At 34.2% G+C, this 18668-nt stretch overlaps 1 protein-coding gene across 1 annotated transcript in view; it reads left to right on the top strand.

Annotated features, from left to right (window-relative positions):
• The window catches only part of LOC136032992 (delta(24)-sterol reductase-like), an 87697-nt gene that overhangs the window by 6101 nt on the left and 62928 nt on the right, over positions 1-18668 (top strand). The window contains exon 3 of the mRNA XM_065713517.1: positions 13521-13616. Coding sequence (XP_065569589.1) covers positions 13521-13616 — 96 coding nt within the window. The remainder of the gene's footprint in view (positions 1-13520; positions 13617-18668) is intronic.

Raw genomic sequence — 18668 nt, forward strand, 5'->3', positions numbered from 1 at the left:
TTATGCTTACGTAAAAATTCATCTTCTGAGAAAAGACCGCTAAGGTATAAATGCCATCGATCAGTTTTGTTATATTTTTACCGTATAGTTTACTTTACCGGTCCAGTGAATATACTCAAGGGTCATCAAATACTCGTCAACAAGCAGTTGGACGACAGGCGTAAAAAAGAAAATAAAAATATAGCGTATATTGTTTTTGCGAGGATCGAAGAAAAATTGTTCCTCCCCAAAAAACTAAGTTTCAAGTCGCTTAGTATTCCCCTCCCCATAAAAAAAAAGTGTCACTCAAAGTTTCAACTCGGCATCTCAATCGTGAGAAAAAGCACGGTGGAATTACCAAATCTATAACTTTGTAAGCACTCGTTTACGAAGAAAACGAGTCCCTTCCTTCCCTTCAAGGGGGATTCTTTATCCACCGTTATGCGTAAAACATTCTAATAGCGGCATTTACTGCATAAATATAACTTTTACCCAAAAAGGAATACGTTCTCAATTTTTTAATTTTTACAAAACACGAAGAAAAACAACTTTTGAAGTCAAGCAGATACAATTTTGTTTAATGCTAACCAATATTGCTTGATGAGCTGATCATAGTGTATAACGACAGTTTTCTTACACGAAAATACCTAAGAGAGATCGCTTCGAAATTTTGGGAGGTTGATAATTCTGGTTTGTGGTAGTGCCTGTTCGAAGAAAAATTACATGAAAACCCTGAGATAACGAAGGAGCTTGCAAGTAAAAAAAAAAGAAGAGGTTTTTGAAGGAAATCAAGACCATAAGTTGAAACTTAAACGAAGCAAAGTTATTGCTTCGTCGTATATGCAACTTATTTCCTTAAAACTAGCTCAAATAAAATGACTCAGCATATTTCTCAATATTTTAGAATTCCCAAGAACTGTCACTTTCCTGAAAGCACAAAACTTTCGCAAAATGATTTTTTTAGGGGGAGAGAAGTCTTTATGGAGCCTTATAAGGGTCTCAGTAGTCTTTCAACGGCTATGATATTAGTAACTGTGAGTGTAAGGATTCTAAAAAAATCTCAAGTAAGCTTGGGACTATTCCCCAGTTTTTATAGAATTCTAAAAAACTGTCCCCTTCCAGAAGACAAAAAATTCCCGCAAAAGAATGTTCTTTTAGGGGCAAAGGGGGATAATTAGCCTTATAGCCTTTTAATAGTTTTGCAATTGCCAAGATATCGATAACTTTGAGTATACAATTCTAATTCTCTAAAAAGTTCCAACAAGTTCAGTTTTCAGTAAAGTGCTGTTTTTCAGAATTCGTCAAATATCGGTAAAAATCATTAAGCAGTGTATTTGTTTAATTTGTGTAGATTTATGTTCTCATAGGGCGAAGTAATTATTTTTCCTCATTTTAATTTTCAACTTAGGCCAGAGCCATCCTTTGCTTCAAAAAAGGATGGATATTGCAAGTCCTCCAAAAAAGGTGTTCTTTTAGGAGCGGAAAAGTTCTTCAGTCCTTAGGAAAAGGCACCTAATATTTTTTAGGCAGCTATGATATCGATAACTTTAGAATAATTTAAATCCTCAATAATTTAAATCCTCAATAATTAAAAAAAATAACATTTAAAAAACTCAAGGAAGCTCAGTTTTAGTTGAGGGCTATTTTTCAGAGTTCTATAAATATCGGGAAATATTATGAGTATCACAAAACTAACTTGTTTAAGTTAGTTTTGTGGACATGTGGAGGGCCGAATTTATCTTTGACGTTTCGGCCCAAGTGTTGTTGCCACTCCATTTTTGTGAGAGTCAACTGATGACTGATGAGCCAAAAGTAATGAAAGAGAGAGGGGATACTCAACTCTCAGCTGCCGTTCTTGGGAGACTTCTAACAGTTTGTAAGCGGCCACGAAATTCCTTTGTTGTTTTAAAGTCACTTTTACGTGAATTTGCTATGCGGCGGCCGAGTGCACCTGACACTTGTACAATAAATCATATCACTCTGGTTTTTGTTAGGAAACTAATCATTAAGTGATAATTTATTGCGTCCCCTGGCATTGTGCACCCCTAGGTCCGGACCTAGTAGGCATATTAGTAAATATGGGCCTGGTTATGCGTTGCTTAAACTGCGAAGCAATACATTTTGTTAGTTTTCAGTTTCAGATTGTGTCTTTACTTGTATCAGAATCATCTTTTTTAAACTAGTTGAATTTGTTTATTTTTGGGAAGCTGTGGATAAAAACTCAATAAGCTGTGAAATATTGATTTTTTGTGTGAAGATAATTTAAGGAAGTTTTTTCCAAAACTGAATATTTACAAAAAGAAGTAAATAGCTACATTAAACTAAAGACAATAGGAAAGAAAATTCAAAGAATATTTCAAACTTAAAACGAATAGAAATCGCTTTCAGTGAATAAATGAGTCATAGTATTATCTGAAATTAAAATGAATAATCAAGGAAACGTAAAACGAACAGAAATTATCACAAATAGGAGTAGAGCTAACGCCCCTTAATCCTTCTAAAAGCCAGAGCGTCATTTTCGCTAGAATCTTTCCCTGAAAGTTTCGCCTTTGTACCCTTACCCGTTCCTGAGCCACCCACTCTGATGGCAAACTTTATGCTCACAGTGTCCTTTGGTTCAGTTCAAAATCCCCCTTAACATCAGGCGGATGTCTCAAGCAAGTGCCCTTAACTGTTTTTTAAATACTGAAGATACATCCTTTTGACAACCTGGATGTAGATAGTGTCTTTTAATTTAGTTATATGGCCCCCTCAATCTTCTCCGAAAGTGTCAACCTAATATTTTTAGCCGTTTCTGAAATATTCCAGACACGCCCTTTTGAGAACCTGGATGTAGATAGCGTTGTTTTTTTTTTTTTTTTTGTTTTTTTTTAATTCAACATCCTCCTCAGCCTTCCTTGGAACCTTCATGCCCTTAGCCGTTCCTGGGATATTGCGTGTATGTCCTTTTGACAACAAATATGCATATATTGACTTTTGATTCAGTTCAACACCCCCACAAAATTCTCTGAGAGTTTCAACTTATTGCTCTTAGCTATACCTGAGGTATTGTAGATACATCTTTTTGATAACCTGAGTACACAGTGTTTTTTTTATCATAAACAGCACAGTAGCACTGCCTAAGTTAAGAACGATGTTGAGGCAATGTACTATTATTTTTATTTTTTTTTTTTTAGGGGGGGCTTTGGTTTGTTTAAGACCAGGGCACCTCGTATAGAAGAAGTAGTCGTAAAAACTTCGAAAAGGGCTCATTCGATTGGAAATTGAAAGGGCTAGTGCCCTTTTTAACAGTCAAAAGTAATTGGAGGGCAACTAACCCCCTCCCACGCCCATCTCTTCCCCAAACACATCCAATCAAAATTTCGAGATTGCCATTTTGTTCAACGTAGTTGAAAGGTCTGGAAATTATGTCTTTGAGGATGACGACCCCCACATCCTTCAGGGAAAGGGTTGTAAGTTATGCCCTGGGGACATTTAAGGTTTTTATAAAAAAAAAAATTGTCGTAAAAACTTCAAAATGGGCTCATTAGATTCGAAATTGAGAGGGCTAGTGACCTTTTTAATAGTTGAAAGTGATCGGAGGGGAAATGTCCCCCCCCCCTAGGGCCATCATTTCACCAAGCACTTTCGATCAAATTTTTATATAGCCACTTTTTTCAACGTTGTTGAAAGGTCAGGAAATTATGTCTTTGAGGATGGCAACCCCAACCCACGCCCCTCAAAGCAAGGGTTGTAAGTTATGCCCCTGGGGCATATAAGGTTTTTATTGAAAGCGTTGTCGTACAAACTTCAAAAAGGGCTCACTCGATTGGAATATGAGAGGATTAGTGCCCTTTTTATTGGTCGAAAGTCAAACTGAAATCGATTTATTAGTCGAAAGGTCAAACTGATTGGAGAACAGCCTGGGGGCAAGGGTTGTAAATTATGCCCCGGGGACATTTAAGGTTTTTATGGAAGGGATGGTTGTTTAAACTTTAGAGGAGGCTCATTTGGTTGAAAATTGGAAGCCAGAAGTGATGGAGGGCAGTTAAGTCCCCTTCCACCTCCGTCTATCCCTCTTCACCATACGAATCTGGTTAAAATTATGAGATAGTAATTTTGCTTAAAATAGTCTAAAGAATATATTAATGTCTCTAGGGTTGACACAGCCCCCAGTGCCCTGGGGATAGGGTTGTAAGTCACGCCCCTGGGGGAAATAAGGTTTTTATGGAATGGTTGTTGTATAAACTTCAGATTAGGCTCGTTTGATTTGAAATTGGAAGTTATAGTGCCTTTTTTGGGAGTCAAAGCTATTTGAGAGCAACCAGTCTCCTCCTTCCACGCTCATCATTTCCCTTAATACCTCCTATCAAAATTGGGAACTAACTATTTTGTTCATTGTAGTTAAAGGGTTGGAAATTATGTCTGTGAGGAAGACAACCCCCCTCCAGCTCTCAGGGCAAGGGTTGTAAGTTTTGCCCTGGAAGCATATATGATTCTTATAGAAAGGGTGGTCGTATTTGCTTTGGAGGAGGATCATTGGATTGGTGATCAGAAGTTCTAGCGCCCTTTTCAAAAGTCAAAGTGATCAGAGCGCAGATCCCCCCCCCCAAAAAAAAAAAAAACAAAAAAAACATCGTGTTTTCCTGAGGTGCATCCAATAGGAATTTTGTGACAGTATTTTTATTCAAAATAGTTCAGTGGTCATATAACAAGACTTTTAGGGTTTATACGAACCACCAGAGCCTGAGGTCGAGGGTTGTAAGTTATTCCCCTGGGGAATTTAAGGTTCTTATGAAGGGATTGTTGTATAAAATTTAGAGGTGGTTGGCTCATTTGGTTGACACTGGAAGTTATAGTGCCATTTTAAGAGTCAAAAGTGATGGAGGTCAACAAGCCCCTCCCCCCAACTACCAATCTTTTCACCAAAAATATCTGATGGAAATTACGATGGAAATCTTGTATAAATAAGTCTGAAGAATATGTAACAATGCCTCTAGGGTTGGCACAACCCCCAGAGCCCTGAGGCAAGGGTTTTAAGTTATGCCCTGGGGGAATATAAGGTTTTTATGGAATGCACGTAAAGTTATGCATGTTTGACGTCTACTTCCCCAAAATACGAAGGGAATTAGGATGAGTCTTCCAGGGAATTTTTTTTTTTGGGGGGGGGGGTGTTGAACTAAAACATAACATATTATGTGTATATGGGTTGTCAAAACGGTGTAGCTCAGGAATGACTGAGCATATTAATTTGGAATTTTCAGGATATGATAAGGGAGATGATCAATTGACCAAAAAGGCAATATTTGCACGCTACTACTACTACAACTACTGTTGCTTCTACTGCTACCAAAAGTACTATTACTCCTACCACTATTATCTCTACAAATAGTACTTCTATATCGAGTACTACTAAGGTTGAGGATATTGAAAGCAATATCGGAGGAAACCTTGAGGGGAAATTTGAACTAAATCAATACATACTATATGTATACAGATTGCGGATACGGGCGTATCAGCAATATTTTTGGAACGGGTTATCAAATCAATAGGAAACTTCAGGGGCATCATGAGTGGGATGTTCAGTTGAACAAAAGGTAATATGTACCTGCTACTACTGCTATTAGTGTTTCTGGTACTACTGTCACTACTAATAATTCTACACTATTACTGCTACTACTGTTCCTATTGCTACCACTACTACCATGTTACTAGTGGATTTAAGGCTACGCATATAAAGGTGAAAAGTTGACAGAATATTGAAGGGGAATTTGAACTAAATCAAAACACACTAAGCGCGTGCAAATTGTCAAAAGGGCATACCTCAAGAATTGATTTGGCCATTAAGTTAAAACTTTCGGAGGACACTTAAAGGGGAAGATCAACTGACAGAAAGGTAATATATACATGTCAGCACTAACACTAATACCACTGCTACTTTTACTTATGCTACTACTGCTACTAAACTACTCCAACTACTACTTCAATTGCAACAACTTATAAAACTTAGAGTATTAAGGTGAAAAGGGCATCAAAAGGTTGTCAAAAGCGCACATTAACAATATTTTTGGAACGGATTTTCGTGTCAAGGTGAAACTTCCGGGGCATCATGAAAGCGATGTTCAACTGACCAAAAGGCAATTTGCACATGCTACTACCGCTATTAATATTGCTACTACTACTGCTACTGCTACTACTAACACACCACTAATTCTGCAACCACTTCTACTACCATTGAAACTACTGTGATAATTGTGCTATTAAGGCCAAGTCTATGAAGGTAAAATTTGAGAGAATATTGCTGGCATATCCGAACTAACAAAAGACTATATGCACATTTAGATTGCTAAAATAGCGTATCTTCAGATTTGGTTTGTGTATTATGTTGGAACTTTTAGAGAATAGTTTAAGGGCAAGATTAAATGACCAAAAGGCAATATGTGCACACTACTACTAATACTACTGCTAATGCAACATTTGCTAGTTCTACTACTACTATTGCTCCAGAGACTACTTCTATTGTAACTACTTATAAAGTTAAGAGCATTAAGATGAGAATTTCGAGAACTATATGAATATACACGTTTTCAAAAGAGCAAATCGACAATATCGTAGCAACGGCTAATTGTATAGAGTAATTATACTACTGCTGTGACTACTATTACAATTATACCTAAGCGTATGAAGGTGAAAGTTTAAGAAATATATCTAAAAATTTCTATTGTACGGATGACAACCTGTCATCTGTATGCAGGTTGTCACAAAGGGTATATCAGCAATATCTAAGGAACTGTTTCGAGTGTGAAATTAAAACTTAAAACGCTTATTGGGGGGAATGTTCAACTAACCAAAAAATAATATTTGCATCAATAAACTATTATTATTATTACTGGTACTACTACTACTGCTACTAAAACTAAGACTACTATTATTAACTTTACTCCCACTGTTACTACTATAACTACTGATGCTACTAATACTACCAATAAGTCTAAGGGTATTACGGCGAAAATTTTGGGTATCATTGTATCTGTATTGAAATAAATCGAAACACAATGTGCCTACATAGGTTGTAAAGAGGACGTATCAGCAATACTTTAGGACTGGTTGATGGTTTTAAGTTAGAAATTTAATACTGTGTTGAAAGGAATGTTGAAAAAAAAGGTGCTATGTGGGTACTGCTGCTAATGCTACTACTGCTACTACAACTACTACTACTACACAAGCTAAGGGTATTAAGGTGAAGCTTTCAAGGAATATTTAGACGGATGCTGAACTAAATCAAAACGATCTATGACCATGTAATTGTCAATAGGTTGACAAAGCAATATCACAATAACGGCTTACTTTATCAAGTTAGACCTTTCAGGGTAAGTTTTGACAGATTTTGAACTAGCCAGAAGACACTATGCATATACTTTTGATACTACTTCTATAGTTACTGTGACTGATAACACTTAAGGACATTAAGTTGATACATTCGGGGGGAGTTTCAGTTAAACGAAATAACTATGCGCATAAAAGTATTAAAAGGGTATATAAGCAATATCATATGCAGCGCTACTCTGTCTTGGCTAGTAAATAGCACTAACTAGCTATTTCGAGAAACAATTGAAATCAGACTAAAGATTGATAATAATATTTTCTTAGATAGAGACTTGGGGGAATGTTCACTAAATGCTATATACACAAATTTAATTAAAAGCGATCTTACAAAATATTTTTAAAAAACCAGTAGACGTTAACACAGAACCAGTTACAAAAAGACCTTTGAGGCTAGCTTCCAAAAAAACAAACTTTGCAGTAAAAACTTGCTTTTGATTATTCTTCTTTCATTTCAATGAATTGCCTTGTTACACTTCCCTTTGTTTCTCTTGCTTTTTTGACAGCTAACATCAGAGGTCTTTTGTAACTATTCTATGTTAATGTCTACTGGTTTTTTTTTTAATATTTTGTAAGATAGTTTCATGTTTTGCTGAGGACGGCCCTTGGACATAGGGCCGAATTATTCATTCAAATTAGAATTTCGCCGTCTTAAGAAAGGAACTCTCTATTGTTCTTCTTGCTTTTGATATTTTTCGTGGCTAGTAATATAATGATATTCTAAAGGAGTTAATTTGATTTGAAGTTCAAAGTTCTAGTACACTTTTTAAGAGTCAAAAGTGATTGGAGGGCAATCAGCCCTCTTCTTTAGCTCATAATTTTCCAAACACTTCCTTTAAAAATTTAGGATAGCCATTTTTTTTTTCAGTATAGCTGAACGGTCTTGTAACTGTATCTCTAGGGCTATTGCGTCGGTCAGACCCCAAAAATTATGCAATTTGCCCATTATGTTTAAAATTAAATATTGCCTTAAGATTAAATCAAAAAGCAATACGTGTATGCTGATTGCCAATAAAACATCTCATCAGAATCCCAAGAACGACTGAGGGTATTATTTTCAAACTCGGGGCTACTTCTAATACTACTTCTGCTCTTAAAATTTAACTAAATCAAAAAAGTGTGGGTGTATCCAAGCCGTCAAAGAGCGTAGGTAGATTTTTTTGCGAATGGTATAAGTTTTATTTTTCAGATCAACTAGAGGAGGTATATAACTAAATTAAACACTGCTATTTGTATCCAGATTTTTAAAAGGGTGAATGTTGTTAAAAATTGTTGAAAATTTTTCTCCAGCATACAAATAGCAGGTCAAACTATAAATTAATAAAGAAAAACCGAAACGATAAGAATTTTCTTTTCCACAAAATCAGTTTTTCAAAGAAAAGTAAAGAACTCCATTAAACCAAAATTGAGCTAAAAATCAAATCAAATAATCTACTAAGCGTAAAAGTACCAAACGTCAGCATAGATAAATAAATAAAACCCAAACCGAACTGAAATTACAATAAATAACCGAGTCAAACTCAAAACGAGCAGAAATTAACATGAGTAGGGCTCAAAACCCATATGCCTTCCCAAGACCAGAACATAATTTGCACTTTACGGAAAATTTTTTAATGTTTTCACTTTTATAACTTTAATAAATCAAATATTATTAACATTTTTAGGAATAAATATCAGCATATGTGTATTAAACTGACAATGCATATTCATTTTTTTTCAGTAAATTTATTGATTAATGATTATTGATTATTCACTATTGATTATCGATTATTGATTATCAATTATCTGTATTGATTATTCGCTATTGATTATTGATTATCGATATTGACTACTGATTATCGATTATTGGTTATTGATGACTGATTATCGATTATTGATTATTGTGTTTTTTCACTTGTTTTTTTTTAACTTAGAGTTATTTTGGGACTTAGAATTTACCCAAGTTTATTAAATACTCAAATGTTATTAATAAAATAAGATGTGTTTTTATGTGGATGTTCTTGTTTCTGAAAACTAAAACCCAAGTTTATTAAATACTCGAATATTATGAATACAATTAGATGTGTATAAACGGAAATGTTCTTATTTGTGAAAACTAACACCCGAGTTTATTAAATGCTCAAATTTTATTAATAAAATCAGATGTATTTCAAACTTGAATGTCCTAATCTCTGAAAACTAAAACCCAAATTTATTAAATACTCAAATATTATTAATAAAATCAGAAGTATTTTAAACGTGGATGTTCCCATTTCTGAAAACTAATTATTAAATACTCAAATAATATTAATAAAAACAGATGTATTTTAAACGTGATTGTTCTTATTTCTGAAAACTAAAACCCAATCTTATTAAATACTCATATAATATCAATAAAATCAGATGTATTTTAACGATGTATGTTCTTATTTCTGAAAACTAAAACCTATGTTTGTTAAATACTTAGATATTATTAATAAAATCAGATGTATTTTAAACATGGGTGTTCTTATTTTTGATAACTAAAACACAAGGTTATTAAATACTCACATATTATTAATAAAATCAGAGTTATTTTAAACATGGATGTTCTTATTTCTGACAGTTAAAACCCAAGTTTAATGAATACTTAAATATTATTAACGAAATCTCATGTATTTTAAGTGTGGATGTTCTTATTTCTGGAAACTAAATACCAGGCTTATTAAATACTAAAATAAGATGTATTTTAAACGTGGAAGTCCTTATTTCTGAAAACTAAAATCCAAGTTTATTTGATAATGAAATATTATTAATAAAATCAGCTGTATTTTAAACGTGGCTGTTCTTCTTTCTGAAAACTACAACCAAAGTTTATTAAACACTCAAATATTATTAATAGAATCAGATGTATTTTAAAAGTAGATTTTCATGTTTCTGAAGGCTAAAACCCAAATTTACTTAATACTTATACATTATTAATCAAATCAAATGTATTATAAACGTGGATCTTCTTATTTCTGAAAATTAAACACAAGTTTATTAAATGCTCAAATATTACTAAAAAAAAACAAGATGTGTCTTAAACTTGGATGTTTTTATTTCTGAAAACTAAGTTTATTAAATACTCAAATATTGTTATTAAAGTCAGATGTATTTTAACCGTGGATGTTCTTAATTCTGAAAACTAAAACCAAAGTTTATTATATAATCAAATTTATTATTAATAAATTCAGATGTATTTTAAACTTGGATTTTCTTATTTCTGAAATCTAAAACGAAAATTTATTCTTGATTGTTATTAATAAAATAAGACTATTTTAAAGTGGATGTTCTTATTTCTGAAACCTACAACCCAAGTTTATTAGATAATCAAATATTAATAATAAAATCACATGTATTTTAAACGTGAATGTCCTTGTTCTGAAAACTAAAACCCAAGTCAATAATTAAATATTATTAATAAAATAAGAAGTTTTTTAAATGGGATTGTCATTACTGTTCACCGAGCGTGGTTAACGTTTTTCAAGCTAGGTTCGCTTGGCTTCAGTATGCATACAGGCAGGCTTACTGAACCCAAGTGAACCTCGCCTAAAAAAGAGTTAACATACTGTAACCTAGGTAAAAAAGAACATCCAGGTTTAAAAGACATCGATTTTACTAATAATGTTTGAATATTAATATTGGGGGAAAAGGGCGTGGAGAGGGGGGCTAGTTGTCCTCGTATCTTTTTTAACTTTTAAAAAGTGAACCAGAACTTTCAATTTCGAATCAAACGAGCCCTTTCTGAAGTTTATACGAGCATCCCTTCCATATGAACCAAAGATGCCCCTTGGCATAACTTACAACGCCTGCACCCAGGCCTTGGGGGTTTAACAAAATGGCTATCCCAAAATTTTTATCTGATGAATTTTGGGAAAAAGGGCGTGGGGGGCTAGCTGCCCTCCGATTACATTTGACTCTTAAAAAGTGAACTAGAACTTATTAATTTCAAATCAATTGAGTCCTTTCTGAAGTGTATACGAGCATCCCTTCCATATATGCCCCCGCATATATAAGAACCATATATGCCACCAGGGCATAACTTACAACGCCTGCCCCCGGGCCCTGGGGGGGTTGTGTCGACACTGGAGTTTTTGTTATCTGACCTTTGAACTATTTGTAACAAAATGACTACCTCAAAATTGTTATCTAATGCATTTAGAGAAAAGGCATTGGGAGGGGGGTGGCTAGCTGCCTTTCGATCACTTTGTTTCTTAAAAAGTGAACTGGAAGTTTCAATTTCCAATCAAATAAGACCTCTCTAAAGTTTATACGAGTATCCCTTCCATAAGAACCATATATGCCCCCAGGGCATAACTTTTAACGTCTGCCCCCAGGCCCTGGGGGGTTTTTGTCGACACTGGAGTTTTTGCTATCTTACCTTTCAGCTATTTTTAACAAAATTACTGTCTGAAAATGTTTATCTGATGCATTTCGGGAAAAACGTTGGGAGGGGGGGCTAGCTGCCCTTTGGTGACTTTTGACGCTTAAAAAGTGAACTAGAACTTTCAATTGCCAATCAAATTAGCCCTCTCTGAAGGTTGTACGAGTGTCCCTTCCATAAGAGCCATATATGCCCCCGAGGCGCAACTTACAAAGCCTGTGGTGTGTTGTGTCGGAGTTTTGTTATCTGACCTTTGAATTACTTTTAACATAATGGCTATCTAAAAATTTTTATTTGATACATCTGCGGGAAAAGATTGTAGGGGAGGGGGGCTAGTTGCTCTCCGATCACTTTTGAAACTTAAGAAAGGAACTAGAACGTCCAATTTCCAGTGTAATGATCCCCCTTTAAAGTTTATACGACCATTACTTCCATATGAAATGCCTCTGGGAAAAAAATAAATGATAATAAAACATTGAAGCCTTATGGCCTTTACTATAGGCAACGCTATAGCGTTGCCTCTGATGGGCTGCGAAGTAATTATTTATGTTCGTTTTAAGTTTCAACTTCGCTATTTACTTCCTTCAGAAAAACTTTTTTTTAAGTTAATTCTCCCTGGAAATGTAGAATAAAGGTAATTTTAAGCAGGAGCAACAGCTTTGAGGAAATTTTAAGGAACGCACCATCATTTTATACGAAGTAGAATTCTTCCAGGGGCACCCCTTAATGGCAATAACGTTTAATTTGTTGTGAAGTGAGAAGAAACAAAATATTACTCCAACAACGCTTTTATTGTGGAGATACCCCTTGGTTATCGCAACACTTCTCATTAGCCAGGCAACGTATAATGTATCTAATTTTTCGCGTTTTAAGTTTTAATGTTGACTCTTGACTCTCATTCGAAAAAAATTGCTGTTTTTTAATTTACTTATTTAACAGCCTGTTTGACAAATACTGAATTTAGCCTGGATTTCAAGATAAAAAGTAATTACATTAGAGATGATTCCATTAAAACTTCGCAAAACTATATGGATTATATATGGTTCGTAAAGTTAGTAAGGTTTGTTCAACAAAATTGAACAAAGTACAATTTTGTACAATATCGTACTAAATTATCTGCTATATTTGAGAATACAGGAAAAAAGTATCCCCTTATATAGCAGCCACACAAAATATGGCAGTTTTTTCTGTACAAATATTTCTAGAGTTCCTGAGCTTCCTCGTTTGAATAGTGTATTAAGTAAATTCAACTTTGTTAAGAAATAGGGAAACCATGGCCTAGACTAAGGCCTGACAGGAGCTGAATTTCCCATCCGCAGCCAATTTTTCCGTCACCCGGTGATAAATAAGTATTTGCGTGGGTGACTAATGGGTTAGCTTCTGGTTTGGATCGGAGTTACTAATTTGTTCTTCCGACTGAAAAAAATTATATTTAAAACAGATTTTAGATAGGTATTGACGTAATATTTTATTTTAGGAGAGCTTTATAATTTAGCTTTCAGTCAGACCCAATTGCATACCTCGGGGCCTTTGAAACAGTGAACCCCCCCTCACAAATTTAAGATTTGTCCAATAATTTGTTTATATTCTTAATAAAATTCGCCTGTATTTGCTGGTTTTTCGATGTTGCGCCCGCTGGATTCTGTCAGAGCCTAGGTTTGTGTTTTAAAAGTGTGCTAAGAGGGCTGCCCTGTTCGTAGCCCCCTCAAACCACGACTTTTCAGTATATTTTAGACTCGATAAAAATCATTCTTAAGTTTATGTCCAGCAATATATGATTTTACCATTTTTGCAGGTGGGAAAATGGAACGAATTACCAGAGAATACCAGAAAGTTCATGTGTACAGCTAGACCAAATTGGCAGAGTCTTTCCACTACATTCTTTAAAAAGGTAATGTTCTCAGTATTCTCTGTTTGTCTGTATTGCAAGGTTGTCAATTGACAAAGGTTTCACCTAAACGCCTGAACACGGTAGTCTATTTATATTATAAAATAATGAATTTATCTAAAAAAAAATAGAAAGTTAGCATTGCCTTGTTTGTTCCAGGCTCCAATTTTAATGGTATTAAAGACAAAAGGAAAAATTTCTTGCTGAGGATAAAGATTTGCTTTTTTCAGAACTTCCTACAATATTTTTGCACTATTCTTTTTCATTACTTCTTCAGTGGTTCCCACTATTTGACAATCAGAGATAAAAATTTAGTCCCCTCGAGGTAAAATTATAGCTGCGTCGCGTTTGTACTGCCTCTTATCAAAATGTTATGATGAGAAATTTCTAACTACTTTAATAACTACGAAGCAGCTTAATTTCATTGGAAAATGTTAGCTGAAACACAGTCGCATAAATTAACTACCAGTCAGGTGAGTTTGCAGAAGAGTAGCCTGGCAAGATCTTCTGGTGAGGGATATAAAAAAGAATTTCAGATGAAAGTAGTAAGTTTTTTCGATTAAAATTAAACATTCATATCAAAATGCAAAAACGAGCCAAAATTCTTCTCTTTATTAGGAGAGCTTTTTTCAAAGCTCACCATTTCTTTTCTCCTTCCAACACTTCAATAATGGATGTGTCCGACAGAAGAGCATTTTGATAAAAAGTTCAAATCTCCCCAATATTCCGAGATTGAAAAGGCTTATTTATTGGCAATTAACTTAAACATTTTCAGTTCAATATTTAAGATCATTCCAGTTCTCCCTAAACTTTTTTTTCTTCCTGTGCTTCAATAATGAATGCTCCAACTTAAGAGCAATTTAATAAAAAGGTGAAATTTGTTCCGTAAAATTTGAGAAACAAAAGGCTTATTTAATCGCAATTACTTTAAATATTTTCAGTTCAAAAACCTGAATAACACTCTGTAAATGAAACACTTGCATATCCCAACTGGCGGTATTGTTATACGTTAAAATGCCTTCAAAAATAACTGAAGGCAAATAACTACACGCCCAATGCGTCCAACCTAAATTTGATTAAATATACAATAAGGATCATAGAACCGAACTTTTGTTGAAAAAAAAAATCCGCTTTTAAGCTTCAAATTGCAACCTTTAAACAATCAACTTTTGAGAGGTAAATATAATTAATAATCTGAATTGCAATAATGTTGATTTTTTATTTTAAACATTATTATTTTAAAAATATACCGATTAATTTTAAAGCTGTCAGAATTAAAAGCCACAGATGAAAAGAATTAGGATTCTTAAGATCTAATAAGGCATACTCTTTTATCTGAATTTCAATTTTCCCTCTATTGTAGCATGTGCTTATCCTTTAGATGATATCCCCTAGATTTTGTAGTTTCCCATTTTTTTAGATGTTACCATAGAAACGAGCAGGTGTTTGGGCTCCTTACGTGAGAAATGGGCAGTATGGGTAGTTTTTACTGCACTGCTTAACAACTTCTATTGAATTGAAAATGTAAAGAATTAACTGGACACAATAGCAGCTCACATTCAAAGTTGAAGGGAATTGGATTTCAAATCTTAGCCTATTCTTAGCTGGAAGAAAATAAAAAAGGACAGAGAAGAAGGAATCGTTATAAGTTTACTCTTATCGTGGTGGATTAACCCAGTCTGTATTACCTTCCTGCAAAAAGAAGAGTGAAACCCTCCTCCATAAAAAAGGTGGTCTATAATTTCACTTCTATGTCCCTTTTCAGAAAAACACCTGTCCCCCTCTTCTTATGGGCTAAACCTCTGTATATTGCTAGAAACATTGGACCATGAAGTCCAAATGTTGCATAGAACTAAAATATGAATATTTTCTGTTTTCTTAAAATAAAAACAGAAGAAAAAATTTGCCAGTTTTGACGTTTAATGCATGCTTTTAATTTTATGAAAAGTGAAACCCATCAACATTAATTTCACGTTGAAAAATAACAGTAAGTCTTAGTCAAGTTCATTTATTCCAACATTAAAACATGCACTAATAGAAGGGAATTAATTTCATTGATATAACAAGTCCTCTGGTGGTAAAAAAAACCGTATCGAACTAGTTTTGACATTTACTGAAACAAATAAAAAGAAATGCAGTTTATGTTTATATATATATATATATATATATATATATATATATATATATATATATATATATATATATATATATATATATATATATATATATATATATCTTATCACCTATGTTATTGTCATGACAATGTCTCTGGTATTTACCAAAATGGAGGGAATAATAATTATGAAAGAAAACACAATCAAAAAATTATAACAGCGAGAAAAAGATTAAAAGAATATTGACATTAATGGCGATACAAAAAACAAAATAAAAGGGAACTCAAGAAAACCCATCATAATTATAACAAACTTACTAAAACCACTCTTTACAGAATTTAAACAATTTTGACTCTATAGTAAAAACTACCAGAAACCATATTTGACTAGCAGTTAGTAACAAATAATTTTCCACAATTATGATGCAGCAGTAGCTTCAATATAGCTACAAGCAAACTGCTGCCCATAGTAGTCGACATTTTAAAAATGGGCTTTTAAACGAACTGTCGAGTAAAATTTTTCATTTAACACTACTTTGAAAATAGAAATTTTGATGCAGATTCAACTGAAGAGTATTTTATAACTACGAGGTGACTTTTGGGGGGAATTTCTAATCCGTAAAAGAATTTCTTTTTCGTGAAACAGTACACCGTTGAAACTGCCATTGTTGAAAGCCCTGAAATAAGGTCCCCCATCTTTAACAACAAGGAATGTCACACTTTGCCACGGATAGCAGTGATGTCTCCCTTTTTCCATAATTTTGGGGGATGGTCGTACAGAAACAGATGTCTTAGAATATTGGGAGAAGGTTTATTTGAAAGGAAATCAAAGTATGTAGTGGCCTTTAAGTAGCAAAAGAGATCAAGACACAGCAAAATACCATTTTCTGCCTTTCTTCTGCTATGAACCATAAATTTTGGCAAAAATAGTCTCCCTCTTGAAAATCAAAGAAAAGTGCATTTTCTTCGTAGACAAACTTATAGTTATCGTAACTGCTCTGTCTCCTCTTTTACTATTCCCCCCCCTAGGATGATTGTACGGAGCCAGAGATCATACTAGTCGTGATGGCGTTCATTTGAACAGAGAAGTTCTAATGCTTTTTCTAAGTCGAGAAAAAGATCATGCCACAGCAAAGGCCAAAATGACAGTGAGTGAATTATGAGATAGCCTATTGATAAAAAAAAAACATTTAAAAGATGTATATACACGTATGCTCCCCCCCCCGTAAAAAAGTTTTATAATATTTTACTATAATTTCCCCCCTATGCGTGCTTCCACCACTCGCCCTCCAACGGGCACTGAACTTCGTTGGACGTAAAAAACTTAGCGTGTTTATTACGTAGCTTCGAATTTCGTGAGTTTCTTGTATTTCAGTAGTCACATGTATGTCAATAAGCCTCAGGGGATATAAGATGGTATAGATCAAGAAGGAAGTAGTCAAGAAATAAACATACCATTCAATTCAATGTTCGATGCTACATCTAAATTTAAAGATCATTTCCATGGTAAATTTTGATTGTTGAATCTTTCAGAAATGAATAGAACTTACTGAAAATAAATCCCTTTGAAAATAAGAGACCCAGGGTAAACACAGCAATTTCAGGACATAACTGTATTTACTATTTCAAAGAAATTATTTGATCTAGGTGAAAGAAACTCGCCAAGATTTTCAGAATTTTTATTTGAGCTAATTCCAGAAAGTTTTGTTTACTTGGATCTGTAAATTTCTTTAACTTCTGGAAGCAAGTTTGTCTGAAAATCTATTGTTTAAATAGGCGATAAATGCTGGATGTGCTTTTTTGTTTCGTGGTTTTTAAAGGGTATGTTTGATTTTTGGAAATTTTGAGTTTTTTCCCCTCATTTGGATGTGCTTGATAAGGACTTATCTTGTAGCCATAAAGAGCAAATGTAACCATCCCTTTGTAGAAGCTAGGAACGTAAACGTAATATGGGTCTCGCAAATTTGCCTGCTGCTCTACAGTAAGTGAGTGAACGTAGTATAACATCAGGTTGTAAAGATGTAATAAATACTTAAATTTTCTGCTAATGCCTTCTCAAAGATAGCGGGAGTATGTACCCCTGGAAATTCTTTTCTATATGACAAAATTATAGATATGTCGCTGGAAAGTTTGAATGAGTTAGTATTTAAAGGCTTTAGATAATGCCTTATTCGGACGAAAATTAACGTTGATCTTTTTTGTATCATCACATAAAGTAAAATTTATCTAGATTGGAAAAGCTGGAGACTTGGAACCAAGGGCTTATACAGGATTTTGTTTTGTTTGGAGGGGGGTATTTTTTTGGGTGTTGTTTTATGCAAAAAAAACTTCCAAAATTGAATAAAACATTTGTTTACATGCGTTTTTCGATGCTTGGTAATTAAACAAAACACTCCCAAGAAGTGAAGTTATGTTAATCCTAATGAAATGCAGCTTTAAATTTATATATTGATAAAGTTTGGACTATATATTCGCACGCTATGGGGGGGATTAAAGTATTTGGACAGCGCCCCTAAACTAATCTAACCTAACCCCCCTTCCACCTCTAATGTGCAAATATATAGCCCAATTTAAACAGTTTCAATACATTCGTCACCCGTCATTTGTTTTGTGGCTATGAAACCGGTTTTCTGAGATCTAACCTAAGCGTTTCATCAGAAAGTAAACATTTTCTTACATTTTACGAGTCAAACAAAAATTTTAAGGAGGAGGTCAAACCCAGTGGCTCCCCTCCCCTGGATACGGCCTTGCTCAAAACGGCAGTTCTTCTATCTGTAAGATGAGGTTGGTAAAAGATGCAAAGACATTGTATTAGTTGATAATACTCCTGCTGCTGCTACTAACAATGCATTGCCTCGCCAAGACACTTAAGGCCAACACAGCTCCTCACGCTCCTCCTTGTCCCCATTCAATTAAAAGCTCCCCTCTTTAACCCTTCTGGT

The sequence above is a fragment of the Artemia franciscana genome, chromosome 11 (assembly GCF_032884065.1).
Source record: "Artemia franciscana chromosome 11, ASM3288406v1, whole genome shotgun sequence".
NCBI classification, from domain to species: Eukaryota; Metazoa; Arthropoda; class Branchiopoda; order Anostraca; family Artemiidae; genus Artemia; species Artemia franciscana.